At 42.4% G+C, this 24,593-nt stretch overlaps 2 protein-coding genes and 4 non-coding genes across 9 annotated transcripts in view; 4 read left to right on the forward strand and 2 right to left on the reverse strand.

Moving 5' to 3' along the window:
- Positions 1-13,232, reverse strand: LOC123746332 (transcription factor SPT20 homolog). Of its 3 annotated transcripts, none has more exons than XM_045727778.2 (2): positions 13,098-13,232; positions 1-2,446 (listed from the first exon to the last, which is right to left on the reverse strand). In XM_045727778.2, exons 1-2 carry the CDS (start codon positions 13,230-13,232, stop codon positions 176-178), a joined length of 2,406 nt encoding a protein of 801 aa, XP_045583734.2. In that variant the 3' UTR covers positions 1-175. The 3 variants fall into 3 exon arrangements, with proteins under 3 accessions (XP_045583734.2, XP_069171070.1, XP_045583735.2); XM_069314969.1 differs by lacking the exon at positions 13,098-13,232 and adding an exon at positions 8,488-9,827; XM_045727779.2 differs by lacking the exon at positions 13,098-13,232 and adding an exon at positions 2,664-2,696.
- Positions 4,855-4,926, forward strand: TRNAA-UGC (transfer RNA alanine (anticodon UGC)). Its single transcript has one exon. It is a non-coding gene; the product is annotated as a tRNA-Ala (tRNA).
- Positions 4,934-5,006, forward strand: TRNAA-AGC (transfer RNA alanine (anticodon AGC)). Its single transcript has one exon. It is a non-coding gene; the product is annotated as a tRNA-Ala (tRNA).
- Positions 7,126-7,197, forward strand: TRNAA-UGC (transfer RNA alanine (anticodon UGC)). Its single transcript has one exon. It is a non-coding gene; the product is annotated as a tRNA-Ala (tRNA).
- Positions 7,205-7,277, forward strand: TRNAA-AGC (transfer RNA alanine (anticodon AGC)). The gene has a single exon. It is a non-coding gene; the product is annotated as a tRNA-Ala (tRNA).
- LOC123746331 (transforming growth factor-beta receptor-associated protein 1) overlaps positions 13,169-24,593 on the reverse strand; it is a 17,683-nt gene continuing 6,258 nt past the window's right edge. The window contains exons 8-18 of one of the 2 annotated variants that reach the window (XM_045727777.2): positions 24,169-24,363; positions 23,535-23,726; positions 23,031-23,185; positions 22,574-22,684; positions 21,784-21,973; positions 21,461-21,673; positions 21,049-21,209; positions 20,116-20,278; positions 19,208-19,320; positions 18,129-18,331; positions 13,169-13,303 (exon numbers count right to left, since the gene is read on the reverse strand). In XM_045727777.2, coding sequence (XP_045583733.2) covers positions 18,154-18,331; positions 19,208-19,320; positions 20,116-20,278; positions 21,049-21,209; positions 21,461-21,673; positions 21,784-21,973; positions 22,574-22,684; positions 23,031-23,185; positions 23,535-23,726; positions 24,169-24,363 — 1,671 coding nt within the window. In that variant the 3' untranslated portion in view covers positions 13,169-13,303; positions 18,129-18,153. Of the gene's footprint in view, positions 13,304-16,274; positions 18,332-19,207; positions 19,321-20,115; positions 20,279-21,048; positions 21,210-21,460; positions 21,674-21,783; positions 21,974-22,573; positions 22,685-23,030; positions 23,186-23,534; positions 23,727-24,168; positions 24,364-24,593 lie in introns of those variants that run through there. The other variant, XM_045727776.2, reaches the window with a different exon arrangement.

The raw sequence follows: 24,593 nt of genomic DNA on the forward strand, positions 1-24,593 counted from the left end.
TCAATTTTTAGTATATTTATTTTTATTAGTTACAAAAAGCTATATACAAAATACAAGAATGAAAAATACATATGTATGATGACAGGGTGGAACAACCTGTGTGTATAGTATTTATGCAGTAAGAACCAGACTGCAAAGGAATAAATAACGGTTCAGTATCCCAAAAGGTCAGGAATTATGAGGAGTCAGGCTTGGGCTGGGGAGCTGCTGAAGGACCTGGAAGGGATGCTTCTTTGGGCGCCGAAGCTGCTGCGGCCCGCGATGGTGCTCTGCCCCTGGAAGGTGCTGTGGGCCGCGATGCTGCTGTGGGCCGCGATGTTACTGTGGGAAGGCTGTGCGAAGCCGCTGACGATTGCGACTTTGAAGATTCATCAGATTTCTTGACTGCAGACGAACCGAAATGCTGAGGAACTCCAAATTGTGGATTCTGGAATTGTTGTGGTACAAACTGCTGGCCGCCAAATTGCTGTGGTACAAATTGTTGTCCTCCGAATTGCTGTGGTACAAACTGCTGTCCACCGAATTGTTGTGGCACAAATTGTTGGCCTCCGAATTGCTGTCCACCGAATTGCTGCGGTAAGAACTGTTGGCCTCCGAATTGCTGTGGAGAAAACTGTTGGCCTCCGAATTGCTGCGAAGGAAACTGTTGGCCTCCGAATTGCTGTGAAGGAAACTGTTGGCCTCCGAATTGCTGTGAAGGAAACTGTTGGCCTCCGAATTGTTGGGGAACAAATCGTGAGTCTGCTCCCTGTTGTGGGGTCAGTTGTTGTTGAGGGAAGAACTGTGGCAGGGACGATTGCTGTTGGGCTGCAAGGACTTGCTGTTGCAGCTGCTGGATTTGTTGCGGAGTCAGTTGTTGATGCTGTTGGATTTGTTGCTGGAGCAGTTGGAGCTGTTGTGGAGTCAGCTGCTGGAGCTGCTGGATCTGTTGTGGCGTCAGCTGCTGAAGCGTAAACTGTGGTGCTTGTTGGGCGAACCGGTTGAAGCCTTGAGGACTCTGCTGCTGGAAGAACTGTGGCTGTGGTTGCTGTGAGAAGAACAATGACTGCGGTTGCTGGGAGACGAGCTGTGGGCGAGGCTGAACGGGTGGTGGTCGAGGATGGGAAGTTGGTTGGGATGGGAATAGATTAAAAGTCCCAGCAGGTAACCTGGGGCTTCCCTTCTTGGCCGCTTCCGGCGACCCGTTAACGAAACCATCCTGGTTATCATCCTGCGAGAACCCACCATCCTGGGGAGTCTGGGGCCGAGGGAAAGATGGGGGGAATTTCGGCTGCTGGCGATTGTCTGGAAATTGTGATTGCGGAGAGAACGGAGACTGTGGGCGAGAGGCAAACTGCGACTGGGGACGGGGTGGAAACTGTGGACTGGACGAAGACTCGGGAAGAGGCCTAGGACGTGAGAACTGGAACTGGGTTGCTGGTCGAGGAGTAACCTGAGGTTGGGTCTCTGTTGGAGCAATAAGCGGGGTTTGGGGCTGAGCATTGGCGCGGTGGTTTATCTGAGGCTTGGGTCGGGCTGGGAACTGACTGAACTGTGGACGGGGAGTAGACTGAGACGGGGACTGAGGTTTGAACGGGGATTGAGGCTGGAACTGGGGTTTAGGCTGGAACTGGGAGTTAGGCTGGAACTGGGAGTCAGTCTGGAACTGGGAGTCAGGCTGGAACTGGGAGTCAGGCTGGAACTGGGAGTCAGGCTGGAACTGGGAGTCAGGCTGGAACTGGGAGTCAGGCTGGAACTTGGAGTCAGGCTGGAATTGGGAATCAGGCTGGAATTGCAGAGGTTTAGGTGGGAACTGGTGGTCCGACTGGAACTGAGGTTTAGGCTGAAATTGGGGCTTAGGCTGGAACTGGGGGTCAGACTGGAATTGGGAATCAGGCTGGAACTGGCGGTTAGGCTGGAACTGGCGGTTAGGCTGGAACTGGGATTTGGGCTGGAGTTGGGACTCAGATTGAACCTTGGGATCAGACTGGAACTGAGGCTTAGGCTGGGACTGAGGTTGAAACTGGGACTCAGACTGTAACTGGGGCTGGGGTCTGCGCCGAGGACTAAACCGCCGCCTGGAAGGACGCTGAGATTTGCGTGTCTGCTCTTCGGGAAGCACTTCAGGAAGAGTTTTTTTGGGCGGCAAGTCAGGCTCAGCCTCGAAGCCAGTAGTACCATTGCTAGCGGCATATTCGACGACCTTCAGCTCACCTAGGTCGTCGATGTAGCCGTACTTGCCCTTGACGTTGCCAAAGCTGTCGCGGTTTTCGATCTTGAAGGTCCCATCGGCTGCCTCGAACCCGAAGGTGTAGGACCCGTCTTCGTTGATTTTGTTTATGTGCCGCAGGATCGGGACGACGGTGGTGTTGGCGGTGTCCGCAGACGCAGTGTCTAGGTCCTCTGTGGTCTGCTCTGTCTTATCCTCGAGGGCCCAGGTAAACGCCAACAGGCATGTTAGCATGAACTGGAAATATGTAAATCCATTATTGGCATACATCTTCGGACGAATTTGTTTTCAATAATCCTCTCAATGGTATTTTTTTCGCGAATCTATAGAAGATTCGCCACAACTTTCACACTGTACAAATATCATCACTGGTAATTAGCTATATTAATGCATAATAAATTTCCACATTGATGCAGACTAGGGAGAGAACTAGTATAGGGGTGAAAACACTCACAACTCGGCACCCCATCATGAGAGCGACGCTCGGAGGAAGTGTGGCCGCGGCCGCCCACCGTAACACCTTATATACCGCAGGTGATGTGACCCTGGGAACCGACCACACCCGCCAGCGGCCTCACCTAGCACGCCTGAGGGAGGGAGCGACCCCACCCCTAACATACACCATCCCCTACCAAGGAGGAAGCCCCCACACCTCACGGAAGTCTCGCAGGAATCTTGCCGGCTGAGACATTAGCTTGTGAATCACGGAGGAGACTGTCGCACGTGTCCTCTCCAAGGATGGCTAAGTACCATATTAAATATCGTGCGAGAAGTTTCTAATCGGAAGCAAAAAATCACCCCACAATCACTGAATGACAGCCTCGCCCTTGGCTTGATAGCAGCGCGGCTGGTTACCCAGCCACAATATTAAGTGTACAACCATTTATGATTACAGTTTTGAATTTGAAAAGGATGTGTCACGCTGTAGTGGACTGATATAGGGTACCACCTCAGACAGGATACGTGAGGACCCTTACCCTCTGAGAAGACAATAAATAACATTCGAGGGAGCCAGTTTGGGCTCCGGGTGTGCACTTTTACTTTCTCCTGTTTACATATCAAACGCACTTAGATTAATATTTACGTGAAATAAACAATGTACGTGTTCCATTCTGGCTTAACTCACATCCGGAGATCAACGCTTGTGGATAATTACACCAGTTGGTAAAATAAATGCTGAAGGATTATGCCGGGAAGTCAAGCTGATTGAAATTGAAATAAGTTTTTTGAGGTATAAATACACACAAAAGGATGAGGTAACTCAAGCTATTCTCACCCCGTTCAGTACAACGTGTTCATATATTTATAGACACATCACAAACAATAAGCATATTACCGAACATTCTGAGTGATAAACATATATATTTCTTGTCAAGCTGATGATCCTGGAGGGCACGAGAGCTGCTGCTGGAGCTGGTAATGGCAGGGAAGCTGCTGGTGATGTCAACGGACGGGTAGGAGGCGTGGCAGGGCGTCGTGCCTACATCCTAAGTTTAGGAGGACAACCAAAGATGCCCAACCAGGCAATACCTCCAGATTGATTGATGATTGATGAAGATTAAGCCACCCAAAAGGTGGCACGGGCATGAATAGCCCGTAAGTGGTGGCCCTTTGGAGCCATTACCAGTATCAAGAGCTGATACTGGAGATCTGTGGAGGTGCAACGGCACCCTGCGTGACGGGAGATGTCTCCCGTCAATACCTCCACACATACCCAGGCTCTTGAATCAGACAGTTTTGGTAGTTACAACCAGCCGCGGCCGGCCGGATGACCTCATAAACTCACGTTCTCTCTCATTTCGTGATGGTAATCAATAACAGTTATTTCGAAGGTTACGCACTCTTGTGAATTAGGGCTGCACTTAGTGGCCATGCGCGGGGCGTGCTGCGCGGGGAGGAGCGTCTCACCTCCAGGTCAAGGAGGCCTTAGTGGGATCATTTCAGGGGTGACGAGGCACAGTTACAGCCCTGCTTCTGTGCCAGGTAAGTCCACAACGGGCTCACCATAGCCCATGCTACTTGGAACTTTTTGTTCCATGTAACTGAATCTTAAACAACAAAGGGTGACGAGGGGAGAGCGTTGTGGCTGCTCCACCCTGCCTCACGAAGGTATAAGTTAAGTAATAATTGTAATTACGAAGCAATAAAATGCTTATCTTAACATACTAAGAAGGTTAGGTAAGGTCGGTGTTTTCTATGAAGCTTTTCAAGGTAAACTAGTATGTTAAGTATGTCACATATGCACGTATTTAATGTCAATATTGACTATAAGAAAGTTCGAGAACGGGTTGCAGATGGCATACATCATCCCAATACTTGGCAAAAAGCAGTTATAGGTAGAAGGTAAGTAGATAGTTGTGAGATCACGATGGGTTGCTCTTAGTAATGATTGTCTTCAGGAAGGGCTGCTTTCAGTGCATTGCAGATATAACTCTCTAATCTTCAATATATATAACATACAGAGCCCAATGGGCTCGGGAACCTGTTCTTCAGTTAATTACAGGTCGAGAGGCGGAACCCAGGAGCTAAACTGTAATTCTCGCAAGCACAGTAGTCCACCGATTATGAGAAACCATGAAGTGCACAAATTCAGAAATGGTCTTGACCAAGGAATAATATTTGGTACGCGACACTTAGAAGAACAAGGGGGTGTAGCTCAGTGGTAGAGCGTTCGCTTTGCATGTGAAAGGCCCCGGGTTCGATCCCCGGCACCTCCATACCCTTGGGGATGTAGCTCAGATGGTAGAGCGCTCGCTTAGCATGTGAGAGGTACGGGGATCGATACCCCGCATCTCCAGGTTTTGTGTGTTATTACATAATGTTAATTATAGCCGGCTCCGCATGAATTACGCGTTCAGAAATCCCAGTACTTATAATATCACATATGTAAGAATAATAATACAAATAAAACAAGTGATTCGGTTATGTGTAAGTGTCCATTAAAGTATCCTGTATTTCCTTGATAATGGGGTTAGTTTAGTTCATTTATTATGCACCCCATACCCATCTTGTGGGCGGTAGTGGAAAGGGTTACAGAGGCACATAATGGGCTCAGGGACTCAACCCCCACAATTCATTTAGCTAAGCAAGTTACAATATTGATGAGCTAGTTACAAAATTCAGTATAAGTCGTCACATCAACAATGGGTTCGAGATCGACCACAAGTACAGTTTCTAAATTAAGCAACTGACATGTATGGAGAGCTAGTGTCACAATTGATAGGTTTGTCCTGCACACCGCCCCCCATCCAGTGGGCAGCGCAAAAACTTTCGGAATTTTCATTTCATTTTCCTAGTGGATACTTACGCATATATGTCAGACCAATTCTGCAAAATGCAACGCCAGCATGGCGTTATTATCTTATTAAACTTAAGCTGGTAATAAATGGTTTAGATGTAAGCCACCAGACTAGTCCCAGAACTACAAGGTTTGAGTTACGAGGAAATCAAGACTAGAGGAATTAAATCTTAAATTACTGAAGAATAAAAGAGTTAGGAAAGACATGATTACCACATATACCATTCTCAGGGGGCAGGAAGCACTAGGGCACTCTCACGAGTCAAGCCTGGCCTCGGGCCGGGCTTGGGGAGTAGAAGAACTCCCAGAACCCCATCAAGCCAGGTAACCAGGTAGGGCAGTCAAGCTCATGTTCTGCGATATGTGTGGAACACGAACAAGAATGGATGAAGTACATATGAGCTTCCCTTAGTTAAATCTTTTGATAAGGTACATGATAAAAGACTTGCACAGAAACTGATAGCACGCGGAATAAACAATAAAATAAAAGTAAAGGATAAAACAATGGTTAAGACAAAGAAAACAAAGGGTTGTCCTAAATAGAACAGAATCTGGCAGATAAAATATTATGCGCAAATTTTCGCATAAATCGCATTTTCGCAAAATCTGCGCAAAAGTTCCATTTTAAAGCCAACCCTTTTTAAATAAACATCGACGACATAGATGAGAAAAAGTCACAAATCACATCAAATTTACAGATGACAAAAATATATGGGAAAGTGGAAATCGAAAACGATATAGAGGCTTTAGAAAACGGTCTACATAAACTCCGAAAATGAACAGAAAACTAGCATAAATATTCTGCTTTTTCAATACTGAAAACGGGAAGACTGGCTATCTTATCATACATCTACATAAGCCACATGATAACAAATAGTATAATTGAGAAAATCAGTAGGAGCCGTGAGAAGGATTCGAACCCGTTTACTTGGTACTCCTAAGAGGGTTAAATCCTCCTGATGGCGCCAAATGATTTTCTCATTGATATAACCGATATTTAACTGAGACATAACTCATATATAACTGATATAACCTATATATAACTCATTGATATAAACTGATTTTCTCATTAATATTAATATAAATCACAGTGGTAATGTGAGCCCATTATGTGCCTCTGTAACCCTTTCCACTACCGCCCACAAGATGGGTATGGGGTGCATAATAAATGAACTAACTAAAACTAATGTGATTTCATTGTGTAAACAGTATAACTGCCGTCTGAACAACACCACCGGGCTGCAACAGACTGATAAGGCTTTTCATTCATAGAGTTGCAAATTGCACCTACTCTTGCCTTATCTGAATTCACATTGAAAAGGACAGATAGCCAGCGGCTTGTTATAGGTAACCCCCCCCATGCTTCTGAGGATTTCTTCCAGTCGTATAATAAACTGGAGAACAGTACTGTTTGTGTACTATAGAGTACTTTGTAGTGTACCGAATGGAGAACAGCATATTACGTCTTCAGATGTGGACACAGGGTAAACCTATACACTTTAACTGATATAATAACAGGAATCAAAAATAATATGTTCGACTCTTTGTAAAAATGGTGGCGCAGAGGCGGTAGGGAAACAAGGAATAATATTTGGTACGTATCATACATGGTTACAAGGGGGGTGTAGCTCAGTGGTAGAGCGTTCGCTTTGCATGTGAAAGGCCCCGGGTTCGATCCCCGGCACCTCCAAACCCTTGGGGATGTAGCTCAGATGGTAGAGCGCTCGCTTAGCATGTGAGAGGTACGGGGATCGATACCCCGCATCTCCAGGTTTTATTTATTACATAAATAATCATAAAACAGCGTCTCATTATCACTACCCATTATCACTTGCCAAACCTTGCACTAACCCCGCCAGTCAATGTACCATTCAGTAGTAAATTCAGACACCTACAAGTCTCCATAACTACCCAGTCATATATATACACACGCAAGACACCGTAGCATCAAGTGCGCCAAGTCATAGTTCCTCTGGTGGTTCAAGACATGTGGAACAGTTTGCCTGGTGAGGCTGCTGGAGCATGAGGAGCGCCCAGTTACCAATTACGGCCGGAATATATCACAAACTACAGACTTCCGGTCCCCTTCAAGGTCCACAGATATGGCAGGTTGAACACACACACGCACGCCATACTCTGGTGGCACAGGGCAGTGTCCCCTCTCACTGCACGCTATATTCTGGTAGCGTAGGGCAGCGTCTCCTCTCAGATTTTAAACATAGCTAACGAGGTGTTTGCAAAGTGATCTTGTGAATTTGTTAGATACGTTTTTTGTTCTAGGTCTTCCCATCGTGGAATATTATATTTATGCAAGAAGATTAATATCAATCTCGTGATACTGAAACCCTTGGCCTAGAGGTCAGGTTCCGGCCAGGCCGGAGTGGGTCCTGGAGCCCCAGGTGTGGAGGTAGGGCTCCGGCCAGGCCGGAGTGGGTTCCTGGAGCCCCGGGTGTGGAGGTAGGGTTCCGGCCAGACCGGAGTGGGTCCTGGGTGTGGAGGTGACTGTTGGGTCAGGCCGGAGCTGACTTCGGCCTCCCAGCAGGGCGAAGCGGAGGCCATGTTCTCCGGTACGCTCTAATACGTCTGTTATGGCACAGCGCCTTGTGCTCTCAGAGGGGAAACGAGGAGGGGGAAATGTAGAGAATGAATAAAAAAAAGGTCAGTTAAATTGTTTACTTAGCTTTGGTTTGGCGTTAGGCTTGAGGTCTATCAACCACACTCGAGAGGGTCATTAAGAACACACCGCAATATTGACCAACCAGCAAGTATACTTTAGCCTCTGTCTCTATTTACTGCCATATTTCGTATCCCCGCAATAAAGGATTGATTTAGTAATGTATTTCTTGAATCTTTCCAGCGTCTCCTTCACATCATTTTCAAATTGTCTTTGGCGTGAATGAACTAGAAGCACAACCAATGGGATTAACACATACTTCCCGTTATGATTCTTCATTGTCTAGCTAATGAAACTTTTACTCACCTTTTACTTTGTCTAGGTAGATGAGGGCGAGGTTGTAGCCGCCTGTCAGTGATGCCGCAGCTCAGATCAAATTTCAATTTGCGCTGTCCAGATGGGTCTAATGCTGGACCTATCAACTTCTGGAGAGTTATTAAGGCCACCACAACAGCTTACGGTTCAACCAGCAAGTATAATTTAGCTCTGATCATAGACCAGAACTAAGATAAACTCTCAATGTATATATACACCGAGAAATGGTGTACACCTTTCGGTGAACATAAGTCTGCTGTCCAGAGGGAGACACTTGCTGGCAACTGTAATGGCGGCGCACAAGGGCGTCCGACTGATGTAAACATCACAATTAATATCCATAATATAAAGAAAGTTGATATAGGTCAGATTGTTTGACAAAGACAATGCCTCGATAAATGTATAGCCCAAATATTTTATTGTTAAAACATACTTTCAACATATAAAGAGGTTCATCGAGCTTCATCCATCGACAAATTTTCCAGCTGTCAAAGATAACCGAATAATAGAAGCGGATACATGGATTTAAATATCAACGTGTCATCAAAACAAAGGGCCGGCTGTTTCATGGTGTGTATGAACACAATATAAACGTTCCTTTATAATATAAACAATATAAAAGGGGGGTAGAAATAACCTAAGCTACTCTATCCCTTTGAGATGTATTTCTTTCTTATCTCAATAAACATACTTGAACTTGAATAAACGTTCCTAGTCGGTAATTCTCCGTATTTTGCACACTGAGTTTGTTGGAAGCTGTGACTTAAAGTCCTTGCAGACTTTACTGTAAACTCTCCATTCTTAGTTCTTGAGGTATAGCTTTACACAGCCTCGTCCTCATCAACAAAGGTTAAATGTTAGCTAACCTAGCAGCCAAACTCTGCATTTATGAATGAAAAGCGTTTGTGTACATATTCGGATGGAAGCAGGAAATTTCTTTCTGCTGCGCTGTCTGGTCCAGGAGACTCTTCGAGTCCTCAACGTTGTCTCCCTGAAGTTTCTGTAGCCTATTTCTCTTTATTATCTGTAACTTTAATATAATTGAAACTTTTGTGCTAGGGAAAGATGATTATCAACTACACATCTACCTTAAACTCTGACGAATACCACTCGCATTGACGTTTCACATCCTCTCATACTTACACACAATGATGTGGCCATCATTGTCACTCCCGTAACCAGGAAATTGGCCTATTTGTCTAATAGACAGGGCATCTAGGCCTAATGGTCTTCTATGGGTACATGGTTCTCAATCCCAAACATAACATGGAAAGCTCCATTTAATCTATGATATCTTTCACAGGTCAACTGGGGAAACCGTGCAAAATTCAACGACACCCGAATGCCTTACGTTTAATAGGGGGTGGGGGGGGGGGGGGTGGGAAGGGGGAGTAGAAATAGCCTAAGCTACTCCATTCCTTTGAGATGTATTTTCTTGTCTCAATAAACATACTTGAACTGTCGTTTAATGTTTCGTTATATGAGCTTATCAATCGGAATCTTAAGATTAAAGCAGCAAATATATGACTCCAGTTGTTAATCAAGAATGCACCAAATAACCTTGGGGTTTCCTGATCTGAATGACAAGAGGTGCGGAAGGGAATCATTGAAACGCGCAGAAATGCAACGCTCTGAATCACACGTATTGCGCAGTGACCAAGTTGGCACCATGTTGACTAGTTACATTACAGTCATTACAGAGGAATCATAGCGAGCGACGAGTAACACCTGCTTCTGTACTGTCCTTTACGAGCCCGTCCTCATAAGCAATGGCCAAATGCTCGTTAATTCAGCCGGAAACCCCAATTTGTGGATGAAAAACCCTTTACACGCGATTCACAACAGTGCCGCGATCACGTCCTCTGTCCAAACCGCACCTCTCTAAATGTAGTCCATCTTCAGACCAAGTCCATTCCATCCAGCAGCCCGTCCTCACAAACAAAAGCCAAAGCCCATACCATGCACCCGCCAAACCCCCCTGTTTATAAATGAAAAACGGTTTACACACGACTTGCAACTGATGTCGTCCGAACACTTCAAGAACAAGTGCTCTGCTGACGACTTTCGTTCGAACCACAACGCTGTGAATGTAAACCCACGTACTATAAGTATAAATAATTGCCAACAAAACACCTAACCTAATCTAATTTATGCCTAACTATACACCAAATTCTAATATATATAATAATGTTAATTTACATACACAAAATACTGCTTTTGAATACACGGAACGTTAAAAATTGACGAATACCTCTTTGGGGTCGGCCGCTGCATGTGACGGACTTCCTGAAATCATGACTTCATAAATGACTCCATGATGGCTGTGAGAGACTCACAAGGTGAGAGATGGATGCAAGCTCTGCATTTCAAGGCCTCTCTAAGTGTTGCGCTATTGGATGGACACGAGCTTTCCTATTAATGGGCTCACCATAGCCCGTGCTACTTGGAACTTTTTGTTCCAGGTAGCGAATCTAAAACAAGAAACAACTTTCCTATTTCCCTGACAACTGCTCGTCTGAGTGTCCGACACTGGACAGATGCAAGTGTGACAGTAACCCGTCGTATCCATGCAGTTGCCGAACTCAAAGACTAATTCATCGATTTTATTGGTGTAATCAAAATCGGCACGTTCACGTGTATAAATAAATATTATTATATATGAGAATTTGATTTACAGGTAGGCCTAGGTGTTTAGGCTCTGTTGGCAATTATTCGTATTCGAACAGAAGTCGCCATCAAAGCCCTGTTCGAGAAATGTTCGAACATGATCAGTTATGAGTCATCAAAGCACTGTTCGAGAAATGTTCGAACATGATCAGTTATGAGTCGTCAAAGCACTGTTCGAGAAATGTTCGAACATGATCAGTTATGAGTCGTGTGTTAAGCGTTTTTCACTGATAAACAGGTTTGATAGCTTGAACATTGTTTATGAGCACGGGCTGCACTTTTGACACTGCCATGGATGATGAACAGTCCGGACTAACACCGTCATCACAGTCCAGAGGTTAAGGCTGCGAGGAATTTAAAAAACCTCATATCTTATAATTGTGGTTTATACTCACGGAAAATGGGTAGAGAAAGTCTCGTTTGTTGTCCGAACTCTCGCATGTTGTCACTGGTGTTCTTCATCTCTGTACAGACTTCTCTGAGATGTAAAATATATTGATAATGATATTATTATTATTACTTACATTATGTGTGACGGTCTCGAATAATATTGTAATGAATACGCTTTCTGATTTTGGTGTTGGGTTCTAGGCTTCTAAGTTCAACCTCTGGAAAGTTGCTTGTGTAAAAGAGGAAATGTAGATGTTTATCTCTCAGAATGTTTGGTAATATGTTTATTGTTTGTGATGTGTTTATATGTATGTATTAACACGATATACTGAACGGGGTGAGAATAGCTTGAGCTACCTCATCCCTTTGTGTATTTTACCTCAATAAACTTATTTCAATTTCAATTTCACCTCAGGAGGGTTAGGGCCTATTGCGTGGGACTATAAGCAGGTCCCGTGGCGTAGTTATAAAAACTCGCCTGGCGTTTTGCGAGCGCTTTGGCCTGGGTTCATATCCTGGCCGGGGAGGATTTACTGGGCGCCAATCCTTAACTGTAGCCTCTGGAGGGTTACTGAGGGTTATCAAGCTTTGTAGAGTTCATTGCCATCTGGTTGAGTTATTCAGACCTATCGACCTATGGAGCGTTATTGAGGCTTATCAATCTCTGGAGAGTTATTAACCCGCTAGTGGTTAAGTCACTAAGGCAACCACAATAAGGTGCTAACCAACTTAGCACCTAATTGTGGTTGCCTTAGTAATTAAGTAAACTCAGCCCTGAAGAACCTAACTAAACCTTTTCTAGGCATAAAAAAACATGATCATAGGTATAATGTACTATGTATATAGTGTATAGTGCACTATGTACTATACTAGGCCTTTGATAAATTAGGTTATTTCCTCCTGTTTCCAGTCCTTTACATCAAACGTGGGTTTTTCGGGGCCACAGTTTATATTTTGTACACGCCCTCTACAGTCACTATCTGTACTATAGTTCAGATTCGTATAAATATATATTGGGAAAGGGGGGTACCACCTCTGGCTGGAAGGGGACCCATAGCTTTCAGCGACGTGACGTACAATTCACGCAGCCTGCCTCCCTCCCTCTCGCGCGCGCTTGCGTATGTGTGCGTGTGTGTAGCAAGGCGTGGCACAAAGCCCTCCGCGACCTTGCCGAGGAAGCAGTCATCCCCGGCGACATGATCGTCAATACTGAGCAGCGCAGCTCGACAACCTTGAAGCCTTCCTTCAAACCACTCTTACTCTCCTCCGGGCAAACCTTCACGCCTCCGTTCCTGGGAATCACAACAACCCAAAACACAGGCAATCTGTCAGCCTCCCACGGGGAATGTCTCTCTATCACACACACACACACACCACGCAGAAATAAAGTTGCGACGAATAATTCATTGTTCATGAATGTGCGTCCAGTCTACAGTACACACGGGGGGAATTATCGCGTTCCAGCAGGTAGACATTTTTGTGGCTCAGGAACAGATTGATTGTGCCTTCAGGGTTGAAATTATCGTTGAAGTGTTTGTACTTACGTCGCTGCAATTATCATTCTCAGAAGAGTTATCGCAGTCCAATGTCTCCATAAATTCAGTGTGTTCGCTGTGCGGGCGAAACAAGTAATATTTATGTCGATAAACTAAAGAACCGAGGTTGTGTTTCCCACACATCACGAAGCTTGCCTTCTAAGGCGGACAGGCCGTTCACGCTCCTCATAATTCCTCCATCCTCTATTCGGACTCTGCAAGTATAATATATAAGGGTGTATTATTTTTGTTTCAAATGCTGTGTATAGATATTATTCAAGTCGAGACCTTGAAACGACTCGAGGAAATACCAGCCAATCGCTGTGTACAATAATTTGCCGTTCACAGGGTGAGTATGGGGTGCACAATAAACTACCGTTCACAGGGTGAGTATGGGGTGCACAGTAAACTACCGTTCACAGGTTGAGTATGGGGTGCGCAGTAAACTACCGCTCACAGGGTGAGTATGGGGTGCACAATAAACTACCGCTCACAGGGTGAGTATGGAGCACACAGTAAACCAACACAGCTGGTGGCAGCAATAAAACCCAAATACGTGTTATGCTCTGAGAAGCAAAAATCATTAACTGCTATACAATATGGAACCTATAAGCCGTACTGCTACAGCAAGCCTTGTGAAGATCAACTTTTAAAATAAGATGTAACGACGATCGTGTGTGCGGTTCATAATGCTTTAAACACCCAATCAAAGGGACGTGTACGAACGAACCTCACAGATTTAGAATTCCTGGGAGACAAACTCGATAGAATGACAAGGAAAAATATATTCCTAACAGGACCGGATGAGTGGCGGCGTGTCCTGGTCCTAGACCGGATTTACACGTCAGTGATTTCGATTTCTTTTGAGTGTTGTGAATCACCACGAGGGCTTTACTATGTTACAGTTATGGAGTCACTATGTAGCAGGGTCACCGAGGACTGATAACTACGAGCTGTATTATGTAACAATTCTGGAGCTCAGTATGACTCCTGGGTAAAGCGGTTCGCCACTGAATCTTTAATATAACTAAACAAAAACTTTTAATCTGCCTGTCATTGCCCTGTCCATTACACGTCGTGCTCTAACAACACGCACCTTTATGCGTACATCTGAAAAGCATGTGACTGCGTGTGCTTGCTCCATGGCGTTACGTTGTCTTTTGTTTACAAACGTTACCAAAGAAAGCTGGTGGGCAAGATGAGGCACCAGGCCAAGACACTGATAATAGAATGGAACTATCAGGAGAAAACACCAAACCATTACGACTATAAAGCACTGGGAAGGGGTTAAGGAGGGGGGGGGGAAGGAATGGTGCCCAACCACTTGGACGTGCGGGGATTGAACCCCGACCTGCATGAAGCAAGACCGTCACTCTACCGTCCAGCCCAAGTGGTTGGGCAGGACACTGATAAACTTTTATATATTTACATATGGTTATATGGAAAACAAGTTCCAAAAGGGACTATTTTAGTCTGTAGTTAGAGCTTCATGAGGGTCTGGGGTTATACATTGTCTGGGACTATTTAAAATTACTGGATTTATGCATGGGCCTTCTTGGGGTTGTACTGGTGAATATGTGGACACGAAGTCACAGTAACGGGATTGATAATTGGACACCCAACTCACACATCTGAACGCAACAGTCGTGGTGATGTTTCGGCCCATCATGGACCATTATCACATTGTGTGATGGTCCATCCTAGACTATTATCATGTGTGATGATCCATCCTGGACTATTATCATGTGTGATGGTCTGTGTTCTGGTTCTGGCAAAAAATGACAGAAGATGAAAGGGTCCTACCATAAAAAGTGATCTTGACAATACAAAGATGAAAACAACGACCATGAGGGGGACAAGAGTGTGTGTCAATCTGGAAGATAGAGATGCCCTGGGCCTCGAGGATATATTTAAAATCCTCATGGCAGTCTTTGAGGTCACGATCACCAGTTGCAACATGGTACAGGAGAAGAGCAGTGTCAATGCTGCCATTCAACAGTTCAACAGTGTGTTTTTGGACACCCAAACTGGGACTCACCAAGGCAAGTCAAAGTACCAAGGTGAGTGGCCAGTCCAAGTTGAATTAAAAGTAATCTGGGAAGCCACAGAGTCTACCAAGTGTCTATGGATATGTACAACATGGTGGGTATGGTTGTCGAGTCAAAGATCATAATACTTGGACCACATAGCAAACAAATCTAGGAATGTAGCAGGGGAAGCAAACTTATGAGTATGGTGATGACACCAAGGATTCCTACGGAAGGGGATGAATAACACAATTGTTACAGTGGAAGGAGAAGTGACACTAGGGGACGAGGTAGTCACCACAGGGGGCTTGGATCTCAACCCAGCCATAGAAATGGGAGGGGAAGTGGAGTGTGTCAGTATTTAGAGATGAAGCCATCCGGGCCTTACATAGTCATAGCTATGGAACCCATCCTTCCATTTTGCTCCACTTCTGGGGTCTGGTCACCCACGCTACTAGTCTTAGAAATGGGAATAGGAGTGCCTAAAAATCTGCATAGAATGTTCAAACAAAATTTCGTCCATGATTAAGCCCCCACACACACCATGAAACCACAATTAGAGGACAGGGAACCCAACATAATGCATATCTATGATGCTTTCACAGGGGGTGCATTGTGTATATGCACCCCACAATCGTTATCTTAAGAACCGTCAGTCTGTCGAGATCGGGTTCAGTAACGAAGACAGGATTTAACATAAAAGCTTCCCCTCGCTCAAACGCGTCAGATACCCAAGTTCTACAGTTGGAAGTGTGTGCCATCTCAACTCGCCCTCCATCAGGACGTAAGTGGTCAAAAAAGAATATTCAAGTTTGGAACCAAATCATCAGGATGCTTCACCCAGAAAGTAGAAGTGGAGGGGGAAGAAAGAAAGACGAGGAAGAGAAAAAGGTGTTTTTCAAAATTAGTAAAAAATGCTGCAGGAGCAAAAGGCTCAAAAAGGATATGAAATACCATCTTATTGAGCATCCCACTCTGGCAGCCACCCACTAAGCCCCTTCATGCAGTATTATTATACAATAATAAAAGTACATATACAGTATACAAATACAATACAGTATCCTGTTTGGATGGTGTACATAATATTTGACATATTTAATTCAACTGCTCAGTATTAATGAAAATATTAAACAATATTTAATCAGAATCACAATAAACATTTCTTAGTACATATATATTTTATTTATGACACTTTGGCATATAAAATAGTCATTGACAGCCTATGTGTACTATACTAGATATGTTTTAACCGAGTAATTCCTGTTACAATCATGCTAGTATTCTACATTCCAAACACAGCTAAGCTTAATACTGTTTACTGTAAATTGGCATTATTAGGTTCTCTAAATGTATTAAATGTCTTTTTAGTATATTAAACATTATGCTTAATCAAGAAATATTTGTTTAGGAATGTATAAATTCCAGCTTATTAATAATTACAGACTGCAAGTTCGGTACATATATTTACACATTATACAATGAGGTAGGAGGTTGCTGTTTTAAACTGAAGAAACACAGCAACAAATTAACAAGACATTTTAGTAGCAGGATTGTTTATAACTGATAATAAATACATCATTTACACAAGCAGACATATTATATACTACTTCAGTCTATATTAGATTTAGTACTTATGCAAGATCAAGAGATATGCAGTACAATAGCATTTTACCATTTATAATTTTCCTATTTTAATAGTAATAAAATTAATAAAGATGAACGACTGGTAATATGTACAGAGACACCTCGGCTTACACATGCCCCTCTTTACAAATTTTTCGGGTTACAATTTCTTCATAAAATTTGAATTGGGTTACGAGCTTTGCCTCGAGTTACCTAGTTTGTTGATATGCTTATGGGGGACCGAGCACATGACTCCTGGTGGCACAGTCGCCCGTGCTTCCGTTTACCAGTGCCTCCTGTCTAGTGTCGATTGCGCTTGAATTCTTTTTAAAGAATTTCATTGTTTTTCTGCTTTTTTGGGTTTTGAACATAAAAGTAATTATTATACTGTATATCATGCTATGGGTCCCAAGAAAGTCAGTGATAAGGTTCAACCTAAGAAAACACATGTGAGGATGACCACAGAGGAAAAACAAGAGATCATTCGTAAACATGAAAATAGTACACTAGTTGTTGAACTAGCTAACCAGTACAACAAATCTTCAGGGAAGGAAGAGGCAGTAGAAGATGTCCCTTCCTCATTAATTAAGAAAATGTGTGCAGTATGAGAAGAACTGCAAAGTTTCGTTGAAAAGACTTGCCCAGATAAAGCTTTAGCAGGCCATTGCAATGACCTTATTAAAGACAATGTGATGTCTCACTACAGACAAGTGTTAAAATGTAGGGAAAAACAAATGTCTTTAGATAGATTCATAGTAAGACAAGCAAGCAGTGAGCCACAACCAGTTCCTAGTGGTATGCCTGCAAAACGTAGGAGAGTACCACAGAAATGTCATCACTGCTTGATGTTATAATGGAAGGGGACTCACCTTCCAAACACTCATACCTCTACTCCTCCCCCCCTCCTCACCGTCTTCCATACACCAATAAGAGTCATCAATAAAGGTAAGCTATAACTTGTACTTACTATAGTACTAAATATTTGTGTGTATTTGGTATGAAATGTATTTTGAAGTTAATATTTTTGAGAGTGTGGAACGGATTAATTCAATTTACATTATTTTTTATGGGAAAATTTGTTTTGGGGTGTGAATTTTCGGGTTACGAACTGTCTCTGGGAATGGATTATATTCGTAAACAGAGGGGCCACTTTATATGATAATTACATGAAGGATTATTAATTGAAAGATCACAACCATGTTCAAAATACAGTATTTTTCTGACTATCTTTGAAGCAAAATCTCGATCACACAAAGCTTATTGTAACAATATTTCTAGTATCTACATGTTAAAAGTTTTAATAAATTGCATCAAGAAACATCATTTCTATTGTCTAATATACTGTATTAACAATTTGCTTAACCATAGCATATTAATAATGAAATGTTACCAGACGTAAAAGATTAGTGTTCCCTTCATCTTGAGTACTGCTCCTTCGTCTTAGGCTTGGTAACCTCGCGCGAGACTTGAAAAACGGTGCCGGTTAGAGGACAGACGCTGGGGTTAGGCGCACAGGCCAGGTGAGCCATCACTCCATTGGGGTAGATGCTGAACTCGGAGCTTGAGAATCCTCGGTTGCACACACAACATATTCTGCATGGGAGAGTGAGAGCCCTTTAGCATTATTATGTAACCTTTAGTATTAGCTATGTGAGATGAGATGTATGTGCATCATTTGGATGGCAGGCTGTTGGAGCAGCCGCGTCCAACAGCCTGGCTGATCAGTCCAGCAACCAGGAGGCCTGGTCGACGACCGGGCCGCGGGGACGCTAAGCCCCGGAAGCACCTCAAGGTAACCTCAAGGTAAGGAGTATGTGTGAACTAGCTGGCAGCAATATACTGTACACGTATTATACTTCAAACAAAAGCTGTCAATACTGTACCATACTCTGAGAGACTTGAACTTGGGAGTAATTTAATACAAGCTCGTGAGCACAACAGCCGGTTAAGAGTCCCGGTAGCACAGGTGGGTTCATTCTTGATGCACAATTACGAACTCTGGGTTCGAATCCTGGGCGGGATAGAAACGGTTGGGCACATTTCCTTTTACCTAGTGCCTCTGTTCACCCACCAGTGAGTAGGTACTCAGGAGGTAATCAGCTTATTGTGGGATTGCATCCTGGCCAGGGTCAGTAATTCATCCATGGTGGTGTTGGGGGGGGGGGGGGGAGGAGGAGGACCTCGGTAAAAGCCAAAACGTGTATGAATATACTACGGCTTCCTGTCCCCCGACAATGAATTATTATAACAACAACACTCTATAACAGCTCTGCACTTGCCACTATTACTGCAAACTTTGTGCCAGTTGCAGCTAGAGGGGACCTTTACTACTTAATACATTTTTGCATACCAAACAACAAGCTTAAAATGCTCTCAAAAGATAAAGTAATTCCAATAAGCAATAACTAATAAGTTTTATATTGAACATCCCTTAGAATGAAACCAAACTAAAAAAGGTAACATTCAAACCTGTTTGAAGCTACTGGAATGGGGCCCATGTCTTTGCAGAGCTTATACAGGATGAACTTTTGTTGTATGTTGTCAGTGCGAACAAGTGTTTGTTGTATTCGCTTGATTCGACTCTGAGGACAAAGAAAATAATTATCAAAAGAAAGCACTAAGCCAGTATGGAATAATTTCAATAATCTACCAAACTTAATTCAATTTCTTCCTATTGCATGAATCTCAAGTGAAAATACATAATATATATTAGACTATTATAATAGGTAAAAAATGTATATAGAATGGAATAAAGTATCTAGGCACTTTCCTTCTATCTCCGAACATCATTGTATTTTTGATAGTGTAACGAGTCATTAATGACCCAACTACACAGTGGGAAGTGTCATCAAGCATTCTGTACCTACCAAGACTTAAGTTGAAAGATTTTCCACAAACTTCACTGTATGATGGGAAAAATAATTTAACTGGAAAGCCACCAACCTTTAAACAACCTAACTTGAATTATTTTCCGTTATACAGTGTCTTAAATGTTTTCGGTATTAGTTCCTTATTAAATGTACATGCTCTGTAACAAATATTAAACCACTATCATATTCGTTTGTATATTTTGAAATACTATTATCATCATCATCAGGGGAGCCAGTCGGCCGAGCGGACAGCACGCTGGACTTGTGATCCTGTGGTCCTGGGTTCGATCCCAGGCTCCGGCGAGAAACAATGGGCAGAGTTTCTTTCACCCTATGCCCCTGTTACCTAGCAGTGAAATAGGTACCTGGGTGTTAGTCAGCTGTCACGGGCTGCTTCCTGGGGGTGGAGGCCTGGTCGAGGACCGGGCCGCGGGGACACTAAAAGCCCCGAAATCATCTCAAGATAACCTCAAGAAGATCATTATCAAATAGTAAACAATATCATACCTGGTGCAAAGAGTTTCTTAAAGCTGCTCGAAGGTAATGATGTACAATACTGAGAGACCAGCTGGGTGGAAGAAGACCTAAGACTGCCGATACTTCTAAATCCCCAGCATGAACTGACAAAAGTTCAATGGCTGGTGCAAGTTCTATCTCATCTTCAGAACCCCTGGAGATACAAATGAAGTGAAAGAATGTTGTAAATAATTTGGGAGGAGTTATAAGTAAAAGTTCAATAAAAACTATTACAAAATTAAATAACAGTAAAAACAGGCTATGTGTAGTGCTAATGTTAATGCATTAACAAGACAGTAAAACCTTTCACTGCAATAGTAAATAATATTAGATGAAAAGACTCAAATTTTCCCTGCATTAAAAAACAACAGATGACAGCTCATGTTAAAGGAAAAATACAGGTTTAACATATTTTGTGCTTAAGTTTATGGATTAGTATTTTGGACAGCTGTCTAGTCTATGTGAGAGGATTGAATAATATGACATCTGTGTTGACCAAACCACACACTAGAAATTGACGAGATGACGACGTTTCGACTCGATAATGGTCCAGGACGGGCCGAAACGTCGTCGTCTCTTCAATTTCTAGTGTGTGGTTTGGTCAACTTTTTCAGCCACATTATTGTGACTTTTCATCTGCATGACATCTGTGTCAGCTGTCTAGTTTATCTGACACTGTAAACCATAAATATCTATGACAGTAATCTGGATTACATAAAACTGTATACCATTAGACCTGGTGACAGCTGTCTAGTTCATGTGAAGCTGTAAACTATAAATATCTACGACAGCCACAATATGACTACATAATCCACAATATGGATTACCCAAGATTGTATACCATACCATTAGGCCTGATGACAGCCATCTAGTTATGTGAGGGACTGGTGGAAGACGGAAAACAGGCATAAAGGTGGTACTTACCCAGGTGGTGGTCGTAGATATATCTTAAGTAGCTTGAGGAAGATATTGGATTTAGATATATTGTTTGGCCCTCTGGTCTGTGCTATGCAATACTGTTCAGCTGCAGCAAAGTCCTTTAACTGATGAACCAGCATAGAGAGAGCTTTTTCATGTTCACCGAGCTGTTATAGAAGTATTGAATACAAGAAACATCATTAGATATTCAAACTCATTGCCTTCCACATCAATTTCAGATAATTTATTCATAATCTTTTTCCAGAAAAAGCTTACATAGTTTAAACTAGATAAATCAAAAATGGTTCAAGACAGTGTACTAATAACACACAAATCTGAAACCTATATGCACTTTTGAGTAGATAATTTAGGCCTCGGCTTTAAACTAATAAAAAAAATTAACAGCAGAGCAAATTACCCTTCCAAATACTGCGGCCGTTTCTACATGAAGACTAGTACCGTGCATCCTGGTAAGTACTGGTTGAGGTTGGTAGTAACAAGAGGAAGTGAGCAATTCTTGCAGCTTCACTCGAACCTCCTCAAGGCGTTCAGAAGAAGCTGGTCCGTCACTTATCAGTCTCACTGCCTCATCTACATAGTGCAGTACCAGCTCTGTGTGATACTTTTCATCCTATAAGCAAATACAAATTATTATTATTTTTTTTCCTAACTGCTAATTCATTTAGCAAACCATCACTTATTATTTGCAAACTATATAAAAATTCTAACAAACTCATTTACCTGTACTTTTTTTGTGTCAATTAGATGGTGAAGAAATCCTAATCTTGCCTCTGGATAACGCTGGAGTACCTGCAAGACGCGCGAGGGGTCCAACGTTGCATTAGTTTCTGTAAATACCCGTATGCCTTCCACTGAATTTCGATCCAACACAAAGTCTGAGTAGCGCCATACAACATTTGGGTCAGTTGCACTGTGAAGAAAACATTTTGCTAAGTCTGGTAGATATTACTATAATCACAAGTAAAAAATTAAACAACTATTTATCAAGAAGTTATACAAAATCTAAACATATAACTTTTAAAGTTTGCTGAAGTGAAATGAAAGTGAATGTACAGGAAGGCTATTATACACACAAATATATACAGGAGCACAAATATATTTAACAATGAAGGTTTACTCCTCATTCTCATTTACTCTTCGTTCTTGCTTCACAATAGGGATTACCGGGTTCGAATACCAGGCAGGACAGAAATGGTTGGACACGCTTCCTATCACCTAATACCTCTGTCCACCTAGCAGTTGGTCAGCTTGTTGTGGGATTACATCCTGAGGAAGGTCAGTAGTTCACCCTCAAAGAGACCTTAATACAGTATAAGTCTAATGTGTATATATATATATGTATGAAGTATATGTGCAAGGAAATGTGGCCAACCATTTTTATCCTGACCAGGGACTAAACCCAGGTCCTTCTGTTGTGAGGGAGAACATGGACCACTGTGCGACAGAACCCATGTATGTTTCAAATCCTCATTTTCCCTAAACTTAAGAAGGTAAACAAAGTTGTAGTTACTAGGTTAAGCAGTCCACCAAATCTTGTACGCCTTTAAAATGCTTGTCTTTAATTTCATCTCTCACAAGTCGTGTAAGAACTTCAAGAGATTTGTCAAGGTCACCAAGAACTCTGCAAAAAGGTAAAATAAGTGAAGTTAAAACATAGCACAAGAAGTTATCAAAAGAAAATAATATATGCAGCCATAACTTCTTAAGTCACCATGTCTGTTGTAAACACATTTTGTCGAATTAAGTATGCAGTATTACATATATTATTATTTCCAATGTGTATTATTTCAAAATAATGTGTTTTGGAGTTTGGAGGAAATATAAAAAAAATGTGGATAGGGTCAGGAATGGTACAGCTTGGATATTGGAGGTGCCACCAAGATATATTTATATACATTTACAACTTCAACACCTAAAGACTGCAAATACTTCATATGAAGTAAAATGTGATCATTCAGTGGCATTACCTGTACAGTTTAGCTAGGGCAGAGTACTGGTGATGGGCTTCCAGCCACTGTGCACACTCAGGCAAGTTACACACAATGTCCCCACTATCAAGGAATAGCAGCAGGTCAGAAGATTCTTTCTCCGCATACAGTTTGATGATGGCAGTGTCTACTTCCTGAAATATTGTACTTGCAATTAAAGGTGCATTTTTATATCGATATCTTCATCAGTTGTGTCAGCCTATATTTGTAGCGCAGTATTGCCATCCGTACAGCAATGTTCAAAATTATATACGAGTTGCTGCAAATGTAGTGTGTTTTGGGACACATGTCTTTGTAAAACTGTCATTTATTTTTTATACTGTATGTAAAACATTAAAGAATTTCTTAGTTATTTATCTTTACATTACAAGAAATGAATTGCTAAAATTATTTAAAAAAAATTTGACTGAAAAACAGGTATTCTTCATGCATTAACAAATATATTTCACTGTATAACTACAACTTTATGATAATGTATCTCACCGTCCTGTACATGATGGGCTCCCCAAAGTTTCGAAGATGCAAGAGGTACCCAAAGAGGAACGTTTTTGCATCCTCGATCTTGTTTTGGTCACCATGCATTGCTTGGGCTATATCAGCAATGTGGTGCAGGGGTGGTTGAGCTCGCATGAACTCAACAGTTGCTGGCAAAAGGCCTGGGTACAAACTGATAACCTAAAACAATGAAAAAGAGGACACTGAGTGGCATAAAATAAACATGTAACAATAAACAGCTGAAAACTAACAAATATTATAAAAATTAACATGCAGAAATCCACTGGCCCACTGAAAACCTGGACCAGAAATCATTGAGCATTTATGCAACCAATTACAAATCCTATACATCTTTTCTGAATTATGGTGGCTTTGTTTACTTTCATTAAATGCTTTTCAAGTTTTGAAACAACCTTGTAGCGCGTTGATGAGGTTAAGTATAAACAAAGCCACCTTGAATAAGGCAAGATGTACAGGTTTTGTAAGTCAATGCATAAATGCTTGACAAATCTTGGCCAGTGAGCCTTTAAACCCCAGAACGTAGGTGTTAAAATATAGCGGATATTCTACACTGCTTCATATGGATAAAAATTTGATAACTCTTGACATTTCCAAATCTCACCTCTCTAACATCAACAGAGCCCCTGAGGAAATATTCCTGAGCTTGATCGTAGACCCCATGGGACAGCTTGATAAAGCCTGCCTTCTGAAGCAGTGTACAGAACAACTGTTGATATTGTTCTTGACTCATTCCAACTGCTCCACTGTGCTCTGCCAACTCAACAGCTTCTTCTACTCTCTCACTGTCCATTAAGGTCTGAGAGAGAAAAAACAACACAATGGTTTTCTTAGAAGTCTAAGTCTCTCTTAGAAGAGAGCTGATGACAATTTAGTCATTTGCCTATCTTATAACAGCCACCTACTTGAGCGACAGTAAGGAAGAGCTAGTATTATGGTTCATCGCCAAAACATATTTGGCTTACTGGTACGTCATAGTTTGGACAAATTAGATTACTGTCAAACTCCATGTCATAGCCCTTAGGCCTA

This window comes from Procambarus clarkii, chromosome 80, assembly GCF_040958095.1.
Source record: "Procambarus clarkii isolate CNS0578487 chromosome 80, FALCON_Pclarkii_2.0, whole genome shotgun sequence".
NCBI classification, from domain to species: Eukaryota; Metazoa; Arthropoda; class Malacostraca; order Decapoda; family Cambaridae; genus Procambarus; species Procambarus clarkii.

What these genes read in the sequence shown, in the direction of transcription:
- LOC123746332 (XM_045727778.2), bottom strand. Translation starts at nt 13,232, where the DNA reads ATGTGTGGGAAACACAACCTCGGTTCTTTAGTTTATCGACATAAATAT. An exon ending in AGAATGATAATTGCAGCGAC is followed by an intron (nt 2,447 to 13,097) that starts GTAAGTACAAAC and finishes ACATATTTCCAG; the next exon opens with TTCATGCTAACATGCCTGTT.